Source organism: Anolis carolinensis, unplaced genomic scaffold (genome assembly GCF_035594765.1).
Source record: "Anolis carolinensis isolate JA03-04 unplaced genomic scaffold, rAnoCar3.1.pri scaffold_9, whole genome shotgun sequence".
NCBI classification, from domain to species: Eukaryota; Metazoa; Chordata; class Lepidosauria; order Squamata; family Dactyloidae; genus Anolis; species Anolis carolinensis.
Window position 1 is genome coordinate 3794996 of NW_026943820.1, and position 12697 is coordinate 3807692.

General features: G+C 43.7%; 1 protein-coding gene across 4 annotated transcripts in view; it reads right to left on the minus strand.

Moving 5' to 3' along the window:
- Positions 1 to 1490: 1490 nt before the first annotated feature.
- The window catches only part of cbfa2t3 (CBFA2/RUNX1 partner transcriptional co-repressor 3), a 65593-nt gene continuing 54386 nt past the window's right edge, over positions 1491 to 12697 (minus strand). For 3 of the 4 annotated variants that reach the window (XM_062961888.1, XM_062961886.1, XM_062961889.1), the window contains 8 exons: positions 12017 to 12106; positions 10651 to 10832; positions 8853 to 9106; positions 8676 to 8761; positions 7265 to 7460; positions 5494 to 5562; positions 3125 to 3315; positions 1491 to 2820 (listed from right to left, as the gene is read on the minus strand). In XM_062961888.1, coding sequence (XP_062817958.1) covers positions 2533 to 2820; positions 3125 to 3315; positions 5494 to 5562; positions 7265 to 7460; positions 8676 to 8761; positions 8853 to 9106; positions 10651 to 10832; positions 12017 to 12106 — 1356 coding nt within the window. In that variant the 3' untranslated portion in view covers positions 1491 to 2532. The remainder of the gene's footprint in view (positions 2821 to 3124; positions 3316 to 5493; positions 5563 to 7264; positions 7461 to 8675; positions 8762 to 8852; positions 9107 to 10650; positions 10833 to 12016; positions 12107 to 12697) is intronic. The other variant, XM_062961887.1, reaches the window with a different exon arrangement.

The window sequence follows — 12697 nt, forward strand, 5'->3', positions numbered from 1 at the left end:
TGGGATGATGGGAGCTGTGGTTTGGTGGCGCTCCAAATTATTCGCCAGAGAGGGCTCAAGACTAGGTCAGATCCCATGAGTCGTAGTTTGCTATAATGGGAGCTATAGTTTGAGATCTCGCTGGCAAATGCTGCTGGGACTCCACCAAACTACAACTCCCATCATTCCGTAGCATTGAGCATTGAGCACTATGCACTGGAGCGTAGTCTCAAGACTACATCTCAAACTACAGCTCCCATGATGTCAAACTTCAATTCCCATCATGGCAAACTACAACTCCCATCATTCAGCAGCATTGAGCCACAGCAGTACAAGTTTCATCAACCCGCATTAATTTGACACATCTGCACTGCTGAATTAGTGCAGTTTGGTACCACTTGAACCGCCATGGCTCAATGCTACGGAATGATGGGAGTTGTTGTTTGGTGGAGTCCCTGCACTATTCACCGGAGTGTAGTCTCAAGACTGTATCTCAAACTACAACTCCCATTATATCAAACTACAACTCCCATCATTCCGTAGCATTGAGCCACGGCGATTCAAGTGGCATCAAACCGCATTAATTTGACACATCTGCACTGCTGAATTAATGCAGATTGGTACCACTTGAACTGCCAGAATGATGGGAGTTGTAGTTTGGTGGAGTCCCAGCACTAATCTTCAGAGTGTAGTCTCAAGACTACATCTCAAACTATAATTCCCATTATATCAAACTACAACTCCCATGAGGTCAAATTACAACTCCCATTGTGTCAAACTACAACTCCCATGATGTCAAACTACAACTCCCATGATGTCAAACTAAAACTCCCATGATGTCAAACCACAACTCCCATGATGTCAAACTTCAACTCCCATTATGTCAAACTACAACTCCCATGATGTCAAACTAAAACTCCCATGATGTCAAACCACAACTCCCATGATGTCAAACTTTAACCCCCATGACGTCAAACTACAACTCCCATGATTCCATAGCATTGAGCCACGGCAGGTAAAGTGGCGTCAAACTGCAGCAATTCACTAGTGCAGCATCCAAGGTTGGGTTAATGAGCAGTAGCAATGATATTTTCCTTTTTTTAATGCTTTTTGAGCAAAAAATAAAACTGAAAATCTTTCCGATCCATCCAGGGAGAGAGCCAGACAAGTCATTTTCTGTTTCATCCATACACATACAAACTTGCACACAAACATACATACATACAAGTAGTGGATTTTCTCTTTTGTTGTTGTCGTACGGGTGGATTTTTTTTGTTTTTGCATTTTTTTTATTCTACGAAAACAAACATGTCTTCTGATCCCCTCCTTTGCACATTATATATATTTTTTTCCCGTCCTCCTTCGAAGGATAAACAAAAGGTCCAAGTGCATTAAAGAACGGCGAGGAGACGACCATTTTGCCAGCAAAGTCCCCATTTGCTCTGCTCGTAACTCGGGTTTTACTCCCCGGCTTTTGCAAAAAAAAAAAAAAAAAACCCCAAAAGCATAAATATATTTATATATATTTATATATAGATTTTAGAAAAACAACAACAACAGCAACAACAACGACAACAACCATTCCCTCCCGAGTTGAGGAGGAGAAAGAAGGAACCGACCGACCAAGCAACCGAACCGACGAACGAACGAAAAAAGAAACTTTGGCAGTGGAAAAAAAGTTTGGATATTTTCTATTTTCTGGTTATTATTATTATTATTATTATTATTATTTGGATTTCCTTTGGAACAGAGGTGAATCTGGTATCTTCTTGGCTAACTAGCAAGGTAGTTTACAGGTAAGCTTCCTTCACTTGGTTTCGTCGGGTTCTCTTTTTGGATTTTTGTTTTTTTTCTTTTAAAGCCAAAGAGTTTGATGTTTTTTTTTTATGGTTTATTTTTTATTTTATTTTTTACAAAAAAATCTTGTTTTTGTAACTGAAATGGAAAAAAAAATCCCCTGCCTTCTTCTCTTTTTCTCCTTTCAGGGGAAAGTGTTTGTTTATTTCCCCCTTTTCTTTGTTTCGGATACAATTCCGCTAGAAACACAGACAGATGGAAATCATCCATTGGATTTTGGCGGCACCCTTTCCGGTAGAAACGTGGACGGATGGATGTCATCTATTTAATTTCGACGGCATCCTTCCCCATCCCCTGAATCCAGGAACGTGGTGTAATACCTGCAGAAAAAAAATCCTCGTCCGAAAATATAATAATCCAAACCAAATTATAAACTCTCCCAATCGTATCGGTAAGACGGATCGTCCACAGCAACACCAACGTCATCCGCAAAGGTCCTTATTCCAAAAAATAATAAAAACGAGTGAACGGAGCAGGTGGGTCGTTGCCGTCGCTCCGCTTTAAAGCCCAGGTTTGAGAAGTCATGAGGATTTCGTGTGAGAGATAGAGGTCGTTTCGGAGGTCAGATACGTGTCAGGTAGCTGAGGGTTTGCATTGAATGCAGTTTTGTAATATTTTTTTAATCATTTGGAGACAAATTGGTAGCAGCAGCAGCGACTGTTCTTGGTCAGTTTCCCGGCTTTGTATCCCCCGTCTTTAGCGAGAAGCCGTGTCCAGAGGGACCGGAGTGGCCGGAGTGCCGGAACGCGACGCGGCAGCCGAGCTGGAATCGCCGGGGCTGCCGGCCGCCGTGCCGACGACGTTAGCCCCCGCGGACGCCGTGTCCGGTTGAGCCGTGGTCGCCGCGGGAGTCCCACTCGCCTGGAGCCCACAGACGTGGTGGTGTTTCTCCCAATCTTTGTGCTGGCAGAAAGATCCGCAGTAGCGGGCGGTGTTGCATCCGCTGCAGGTCTCGCTGGCCTTGCGCCCGCAGTTCCAACAGCTCTGCAGGGGAAGGCGAAAGCAGACAGAGTCAGCAGGGGCCGAGCGAAAGACACCCGCGGAAAGCAGGGCGCGAGAGCCCCAAACCGTCTGGCTCTTCGGCGGGGGCCGCTCCCGGTGGCGCTGCGCATCGGGGTCCAGGGTCGAGCTCATGACATTTAAGGAGAACGGAACACGGAGGGGACAAGAGAGACACGTAAAGGGGGGAAGGAGAGAAGCCTGGTGGGTGCCCCTCACGCCGAGCCATCGGTTACGGTTACGGTTACGGTCTCCAGCCGAGCGCCGGGCTGGGAGAGGGAGTCACTACCTCACTGGAGTCTTCCTGCTGGTTGATGACCGTCAAGGCGTCCTCCGAGGCCTGGCGCTTGGCTTCGGCCAGAGCCCGCTCCATCTTGGCCCGCTCCGTCGTGATCAGTTCGTGGGCCTTCCGCTCGGCGTCGGAGACGGCCTTCTGGAGCTCGGACATGGCCTGGCGCTTCACTTCGTTCACGGCTTCTTCTGAAAGGAAGAGCACAGAGCGAGGCGGAAATCATGGAGGGGGAGCTCGAGAAGGACCGGGGACAAGAAAACATCCTAGTCCTCAAGGCCAGCTCAGAAAGAGCACATTGCAAATACATTAGAGTCTCACTTATCCAACACTCGCTTTTCCAACATTCTGGATTATCTAACGCATTTTTGTAGTCAATGTTTTCAATACAGTAGAGTCTCACTTATCCAAGCCTCGCTTATCCAAGCCTCTGGATTATCCAAGCCATTTTTGTAGTCAATGTTTTCAATACATTGTGATATTTTGGTGCTAAATTCGTAAATACAGCAATTACAACATAACATTACTGTGTATTGAACTACTTTTTCTGTCAAATCTGTAGTATAACATGATGTTTTGGTGCTTAATTTGTAAAATCATAACCTAATTTGATGCTTAATAGGCTTTTCCTTAGTCCCTCCTTATTATCCAAGATAATCCAAGCTACTGCTGGCCCGTTTAGATTGGATAAGTGAGACTCTACTGTATATCGTGATAGTTTGGTTCTAAATTCGTAAATACAGTAATTACAGTAATTACAGTAGAGTCTTACCTATCCAAGCTAAACGGACCGGCAGAAGCTTGGATAAGCGAATAACTTGGATAATAAAGAGGGATTAAGGAAAAGCCTATTAAACATCAAATTAGGTTATGATTTTACAAATTAAGCGCCAAAACATCATGTTATACAACAAATTTGACCGAAAAGCAGTTCAATACGCAGTAATGTTATGTTGTAATTACTGTTTTTACAAATTTAGCACCAAAATATCACGATGTATTGAAAACATTGACTACAAAAATGTGTTGGTAATCCTGAATGTTGGATAAGCGAGTGTTGGATAAGTGAGACTCTACTGTACCATTATTTCCATGTACAACAATTTATGGTACGTACATTTACTGATCCTGCATACTTGGGTGTTCTGTTTGGCGTGCATGCTTCCAAACAAAAACTTTGCTAGGTCTTAATTTTGGGGGAAGCTTTATATTTCGCAATTCAGCAAAACCTCGACTAGGTCTTATTTTCAGGGAAACAGGGTAAGTAAAGGAAAACTGCTTTACTTCAGCAAAACATATAAAGTACAGCACACTCAGTGGAATAATGCAAAAGGAAGCAAGGAAGTCTTAGGGCAAGCACAGTTCTTGGTCTCTGATAAACTCCCAAATCAAATAGCAGTCTTATTTCAAACAAAGAAACAGCACTAAATCCAGATGCAGACTCGGAGCAGGCACATGGGGAGCAAAGGCATTAGAGTCAATTTGTTACCAGCAAGAGCTGGCTGCACCTGCTTCTGCTTTATAGCCCTGAGTCCCTTCCCAGCTGCTAGGGCAGTTCCTAATTACTCAGATGCATTTCTGGCAACTAATCTAGCTGAACAACGTCTCTGCTCTGTCTCTGCACAACCAGAGATGTGCAAATACAGAGACAAAGCACATATTGTTTCCTGTTAAAGTTGTTTCCAACTTAAAGGACTATTTCCAGGTGAAGGTGTAATTGAGGGGTTATTATTTTTCAACTAAATTGGGAACATTTAGTCTAGTTGCTTATAGTTGGGTGCAGAGGACAGCAGAAGATGAGCTCTCCATATACATTTCCCCTTCCACAACAATGAAAAAGTGGAATATAAATACAGTAGAGTCTCACTTATCCAAGCCTCACTTATCCAAGTTTCTGGATAATCCAAGCCATTTTTATAGTCAATGTTTTCAATATATCGTGATATTTTGGTGCTAAATTCGTAAATACAGTAATTACAACATAACATTACTGTGTATTGAACTACTTTTTCTGTCAAATTTATTGTATAACATGATGTTTTGGTGCTTAATTTGTAAAATCATAACCTAATTTGATGATTAATAGGCTTTTCCTTAATCCCTCCTTATTATCCAAGATATTGGCTTATCCAAGCTTCTGCTGGCCCGTTTAGCTTGGATAAGTGAGACTCTACTGTATATATTTCACTTTTTCATTGATAAATAGATACATAGATACATTTGATAAACAGATACAAAGATACATAGATAGATGCCATCTTGGAACAATTGTAACCACCAAACCATTGATAATCCAGACCCAGTCTATGTGGTCTGGAATGAGCTTGTCTCCCTTTGCCCCCAAAATGCTCCCTTCCCAATAAACTCACCAGCTTTCCGCCAGATTTCCTCCGGCATGTAGCCCGACAAAGGCCTGGATACGAATTCACGATGAGCTTCTGACCAAAGGAGAAGATAGGAGGGAAAAAAAAGAAAAACCTGTTAAGAAATATTCAATGCCCCATCTGATTTTAAACAAGGTCCTAAATCTCTTTCTACAACCATTGCAGCACCCTTGAAAGAAAAGAAGAACCGGTGCAAATACTAAAAACATTGTCCCTCATTCTGGTTGGAATATATCTCCCATCCTCCCCAACATGTAGTCCAATGCGCCAAGTTGAGGAAAGCTGGTCAAAGAGGAACCCATGCCTCCAAATGTGCAGCCCAAGAGATATTGACAGCCTGCCATTAAAAAGGATGCCAATATCTATCATCAATAGGATGCCAAAGTATGTCATTTAAAGGAAGCCAATATCTGTCATCAACAGTACAATACCACTGCCTATTATCCACAGGATGCCAATGTCTATCATCAGTAGGATAACATATGTTATCAACAGAATACCAATATCTATCATCAATAGGGTGCCAATGCCTGTCATCAATAGGAGGCCAATATTTGTCATCAACAGTAAAATGCCACTGTCAGTTATCCATAGGAGGCCAATGTCTATCATCAATAGGATGCCAATGCCTATTATCAGTAGGATAACAGTATATGTCATCAACAGAATACCAATATCTATCATCAATAGGAGGCCAATGTCTGTCATCAACAGTAGAATTATCCCTAGGACGCCAATGTCTATCATCAGTAGGAGAACAATATATGTTACCAATAGAATACCAATTATCTGTCATCAATAGGATGCCAATGACTGTCATCAACAATAACATTATCCATCAGATGTCAATGTCTATCATCAGTAGGATAACAATATATATCACCAATAGAATACCAATTATCTATCATCAATAGGAGGCCAATATCTGTCATCAACAATAAAATTATCCATAGGACGTCAATGTCTACCATCAGTAGGATAACAATATATATCACCAATAGAATACCAATTATCTGTCATCAATAGGATGCCAATGTCTGTCATCAACAATAAAATTATCCATAGGACGTCAATGTCTACCATCAGTAGGATAACAATATATATCACCAATATATATACCAATTATCTATCATCAATAGGATGCCAATGCCTGTCATCAATAGGAGGCCAATGATTGTCATCAATAGGATGCCAATGCCTGTCATCAATAGGAGGCCAATGTCTGACATCAACAATAAAATTATCCATAGGATGTCAATGTCTATTATCAGTAGGATAACGTTATCAACAGAATACCAATATCTATAATCAATAGGATGCCAATGTCTGTCATCAATAGGATGCCAATGTCTGTCATCAACAGTAGAATTATCCATCAGATGCCAATGTCTATCATCAGTAGGATAACAATATATGTCATCAATAGAATACCAATATCTATAATCAATAGGATGCCAATGTCTGTCATTCATAGGAGGCCAATATTTGTCATCAATGGTAGGATGCTGTGGTATATCATCCATAGCATGCCAGTGTCTATCATCAATAGGCTGCCAATGTCTATCATCAATACAATGCCAATGTCTATCATCAATAGGATGCTCTGCTGGCTGGGGGATCCTGGGAGCAGCATCCTAAATAAGCATCTTTCCCAATCTCTCGGATGCCTCCATTCTATTGATGAGACTGAGCCACTGATCAACCATTTGTTGACTCTGCTGGAGACCAAGACCACAGAGGCTGCCATATTGTCTACCTATGGGAGGGGCCTCTGTGTTGGCCGTGCTGTTGTGGGAGCGGCTGGCAGGGCTGCCCCCCTTCTTCATGTCCTCGGCGTCGCTGTAGCGGCGGATCCAGTGGTTGAGCTCCTCCCGGTCCGCCTCCTGGCAACGGCGCAGCACCGTCAGCGAGCGGCGGGTCTTCTCCACCATGTCCATGATGCAGTTCAGCAGCTGCTGGGCAGAAGACATGCGTCAGGGCTGAGCCGGACAGCAACTGCGTCTCCCCTAAGACCTAACCCTCCGATTTTGCAAACTAAGTGGGGCAGAGGGACCATAACAGTCCTGCAATGGCACATCATTACAGAATAACTATCATCAATAAGGTGCCAATATCCCACCAACAGGGTGCCAATGTCTATCATCAGTAGTGTGCCAATATCTGTCGTCAATAGGATGCCAATCTATATAATCAATAGGATAATAGTGTCTATCACCAATAAGAATGCCAATATCTGTCATCAATAGGATGCTAATGTATACCATCAATAAGTCAATGTTAGTGATCAACAGGAAGCCAATATCTGTCATCAATACGATGCCAGTATATATCATCAATAGACCAATGTCTGTAATCAACAGGAGGCCAATATCTGTCATCAATAGGATGTCAATGTATACTATCAATAGACCAATGTCTTTTATCAACAAGAAGCCAATATCTGTCATCAATCGAATGTCAATGTATACTTTCAATAGACCAATGTCTGTTATCAACAGGAGGCCAATATGTCATCAATAGGATGTCAATGTATACCTTCAATAGGAGGTCAATGTTTATTATCAACAGGAAATCAATATCTGTCATCAATAGGATGTTGATGTAGACCATCAATAGGCCAATGTTTGTTATCAAGAGGAGGCCAATATCTGTCATCAATAAGATGCCAATATATACCATCAATAGGAGGTCAATGTTCATTATCAACAGGAAGTCAATATCTGTCATCAATAAGATGTCAATGTAGACCATCAATAGACCAATGTCTGTTATCAACAGGAGGCCAATATCTGTCATCAATAGGATGTCAATGTATGCCATTAATAGGATGCTACTGTCTATCACCATCTAAAATGCCATTATCTGTCATCAATAGGATGCTAATGTATACCACCAATAGGCCAACATTAGTGATCAACAGGAGGCCAATATCTGTCATCAACAGGATGTCAATGTATACTACCAATAGACCAATGTCTGTTATCAACAGGAAGCCAATATCCATCTTCAATAGGATGCCAATGTATACCATCAATAGGAGGTCAATGTTGGTTATCAATAGGATGCCAATGTATATCATGACTCCCCCCTTTTTCCAGATCCCATCCCAGCATTGGAGACACCATCCTGCCCCACAGACATTTTGGGCGACAGGATTTAGTACGTACGTTGTTGAGGTGCTTCCACTCCTCGGCCCATTCCCGGTCCGTTAGCCGGTGGTCGATGACTTCTTCTTGCCGGGCGCTGTGCACAGCTGGAGGGGGAGAGAGCGACACCCGTGAGGGTCTCTGGGGCAGGGGCACATGGGACGGGGAAGGCGTTGCTGGCTGGGCCGTGCCACTCACCCACTTGGCGGTGCCGCTCCCGCATCTCCCGGGGGTCCGGGTGACGGTAGGCATCGCGGAAGTGGTGGGCGACGGCCATGTCCTCCAGGCGGTAGTGCTGGGGAGGGGGTGGGGTGGGGTGGGGGATCCCGTTGGGCTGGGGGCCCAGGCCGTTGCTGGGGCTGTAGCGCGGGGCGGCGGGGCTCATGGTGCAGGGGCGCTTGCTGAGGGGCTCCGGGTGCAGGGGGTCGCGCTCCAGCCCGTTCTCTTTGGTCCTGCTCCGGGAGAGAAAGAGAAAGGTCAGCGCCCGGACCCACCGGCCTGTCGCACCTCAGAATAGTTCACCTTGCTATAGACATCCAGTCACACACAGAAGGAAGTCTTTTGTAGTTTTATGGAGCAAAAGCAGATATAAATCAAAGCAGGCAATAATAAGGTTTTTAAGATTGCAGTAAAAGAGTCAATAGGAATCCAATAGTTCATAAGCCATAAAAATCCATGAGTCCATAAACCATAACAATCCAATAATTCATAAGCCAAAACAGTTGACAATAGATCCCAAACATTGCTGTTTACCAGATGAAGGGTTAACTGAAACTGGAGTAAACCTGGGAACCAGTAGCAAACGGCTTATGTAAACAGCTTACTTCGGCTCACAGCCAGCCACTTTAAAATAACATCTATCTGACCGGACTTCCTGGCTGGGAACTGTAAATGACTGCAACATTTGTTACAAACTGAAGCTACAGCCAATTGACTGCATTTACATCCTGAGGAGTCCTATAGAACTACTCCAAGACTACAGAGACTTTGATTTGTTTTGACTCCAAGCCAGGTTTGAGCCAATTGATTTGTACACAGATATATTTAGTTTTACAGCATATTACATGCCATTTTGAAGAGACTAAATGTACACATACTGTGTCGCTAACAAACTTTAGTTGGAGTCTTGTTGATATATGTTTGATGTATGTTTTATACTGAAAACTGCTCTGTGTAGTAATTAAATCTGGATGATTGCAGTCTAAAAATCTTTACACTCTGTAAGTTACGACTGTGTGCCACTACAGCTGACAGAATTGGATCATCCGTTGTATTATTATTTGTATTATTGTTAACATTATTATGTATATGATGCTCTAAAATACATATTGTGTGCTATGTTTTGAACCTTTACTGTGGTGCATATTTTTCAGATATTGATAGATCCCAAAGAACAAAGGCCCAAAGGTTTCAAAGATCCAGGAACAGGAAACTTCTCTTAGGCATGAAGCAGGAACATCCACTCAGATGAAGCGAGAATTTGCTTTGACAAAAATCTATCTCAAAACACACACTTTTAAAAGCAACCCAAGAACGCATTTCTCTTTTCTGCGGAGGCCTCTCTCTTCCCCGCCAACCTTACACTCCTACGAGGCCGAACTCCCTTCCATAACAACTGGTCCGCCCTAGATAATGATGGCACCCATTCAAGGTCCTCGTTGTCTTTCACCTGAACCGGGGCAGAAGACACCTGGGCTTGAGACATCTCTTGCTCATTAATTCCCATGGGAATGTCATCCTGGCTGTTATCTATGGCTGGCTGGGTCAACAGTTCAGTCTGCTCAAGCTGCATTTCTCAAGCCTCTGAATCAGCCTGTATTCTCATTCCCATGCCATCGTCCTGAAATTCATCCTGCAGCCCATCATCTGGCTCTTGTATCTGAAACCCAGAATCCCCTTCTTCATCCTCACTCTGGCTATGCTGTGGCTGAGTCACAACACGGCCTCTATGGGCATCTCTCTTTCCTGCCCCTGTTATGCCCACCGGTGCCCGTACCTGTCCGGCGTCCTCCTTTTGCCCCCTTCGTTGACCTCCAGCAGCAATTCGGAGGAGTCGATGGGAGACGAGGCGTTGGCATCCAGGAGGAGCTGCTCGTGCTGCGCCAGGTATTGGGCAGGGGTCTGCTTGGCCATGCGCGCGCAATGGAGGAGCTCACGCTGCAGCAAGGGCAGGTTGGCCTGAGGAGGAGGAAGAGGAGGGAGAAGGGAAGGAGGAAGGAAAGGTGGAAGAGGAGAAGGGGAGGAACAAGGAGATGAGGAAGATGGGGGTGATTAGAAGGGAAGAGGGATGAAGAGGAAGAGAAGAAGCAAAGGAGGAAGAGAAGGAGGTGGGGTTTGGTGGAGTTTATTTATTTATTTACAGTATTTATATTCCGCCTTTCTCACCCCGAAGAGGACTCAGGGCGGATTACAATGAACACATATATGGCAAACATTCAATGCCAACAGACAAACAACATTCAGTTTTAGACGGACACAGAGGCATTTTTAACATCTTTCCAGCTTCACGATTCCAGCCACAGGGGGAGCTGTTGCTTCACTGTCCATTGGTGGCTGTTCTTCCTCATTCTTTTCCTCGTGAGCAGTTTTATGGTGTTGTAGATTAGTTAAATTAGCCTCCCGCATAAAGCGTACCTACATTTTCCCTACTTGACAGATGCAACTGTCTTTCGGGGCTGCTAGGTCAACTGCAAGCCGGGGCTATTTTTTTTTTTTAATGGTCGGAGGCTTAACCCGACCCGGGCTTCGAACTCATGACCTCTCGGTCAGTAGTGATTTATAGCAGCTGGTTACTAGCCAGCTGCGCCACAGCCCAGGGTTTGGTGGGGTTCCAAATGCTCTTTGATTGTAGGTGAACTATAAATCCCAGCAACTACAACTCCCAAATGTCAGGGGCTATTTTCCCCAAACTTTACCAATGTTCACATTTGGGCATATTGAGTATTCGTGCCAAGTTTGGTCCAGATCCATCATTGTCTGAGTCCACAGTGCTCTCTGGAGGTAAGTGAACTACAACTCCCAAACTCAACATCAATGCCTATCAAATCCTTCCAGTACATCATGGAAGTTCTGTGTGCCAAGTTTGGTTCAATTCCATCATTGGTGGAGTTCAGAATTTTCTTTGGTTGTAGGTGAACTATAAATCCCAGCAACTACAACTCCCAAACGTCAAGGTCTATTTTCCCCAAATCCCACCAGTGTCCACATTTGGGCATATTGAGTATTTGTGCCAAGCTTGGTTCAATTCCATCGTTGGGGGAGTTCAGAATTTTCTTTGATTGTAGGTGAACTATAAATCCCAGCGACGAAAATAATTTTATGGTTGGGGGTTCACCACCACATGAGGAACGTTGAGAACTCACCTTCAAGAACGGGATGACGAAGGGTCGTAAGGGGAAGTTGGTGGCTTCCTGGAGTTTAGAGTGGAATTCCTCAATGGTCAGCGTGGAATTCTATGGGGCGGAAAATGGAAATGGGTGAAGACCGGACATCTAGATAATATCAACACCCTGCAGATTAAATTTCGGACCCATTATTTGGATAATGATCCAAACAATGACAACATTTAAACTTGTGGTATGTTGCACTAAGGCCGCTTCTACACTGTCATATAAAATCCAGATTATCTGTTCTGAACTGGATTATATGACAGTGTAAAAGAGGCCCAAGAATTTCCAAAGATTGCTGAATGATGCAACAGAAATCTCTCCAATCAAAAGGAGAAAATGTGGCTACCAAGACAGTAGGGTGGCAAATCCACTCTGGGTTTTAGTCCAAACTTTAAAGGAGTTCTTAAAAGTATTGACTAGGATTGCTGAATAATTTCAGTAAAAATATTTCCAACCAAAAGTAGACAATGTGAAGTGAGGTTTAGTGATGGCTACCAAGCCAGTAGGGTGGCAAATCTGCTCCGGGTTTTAGTCCGAACTTTAAGGGAGCTCTTAATAGTATTGACTAGGATTACTGAATGATACAGTAAAAGATTCTCCACCCAAAACATGACAATGTGAAGTGAGGGTTGGTGGCGGCTACCAAGCCAGTAG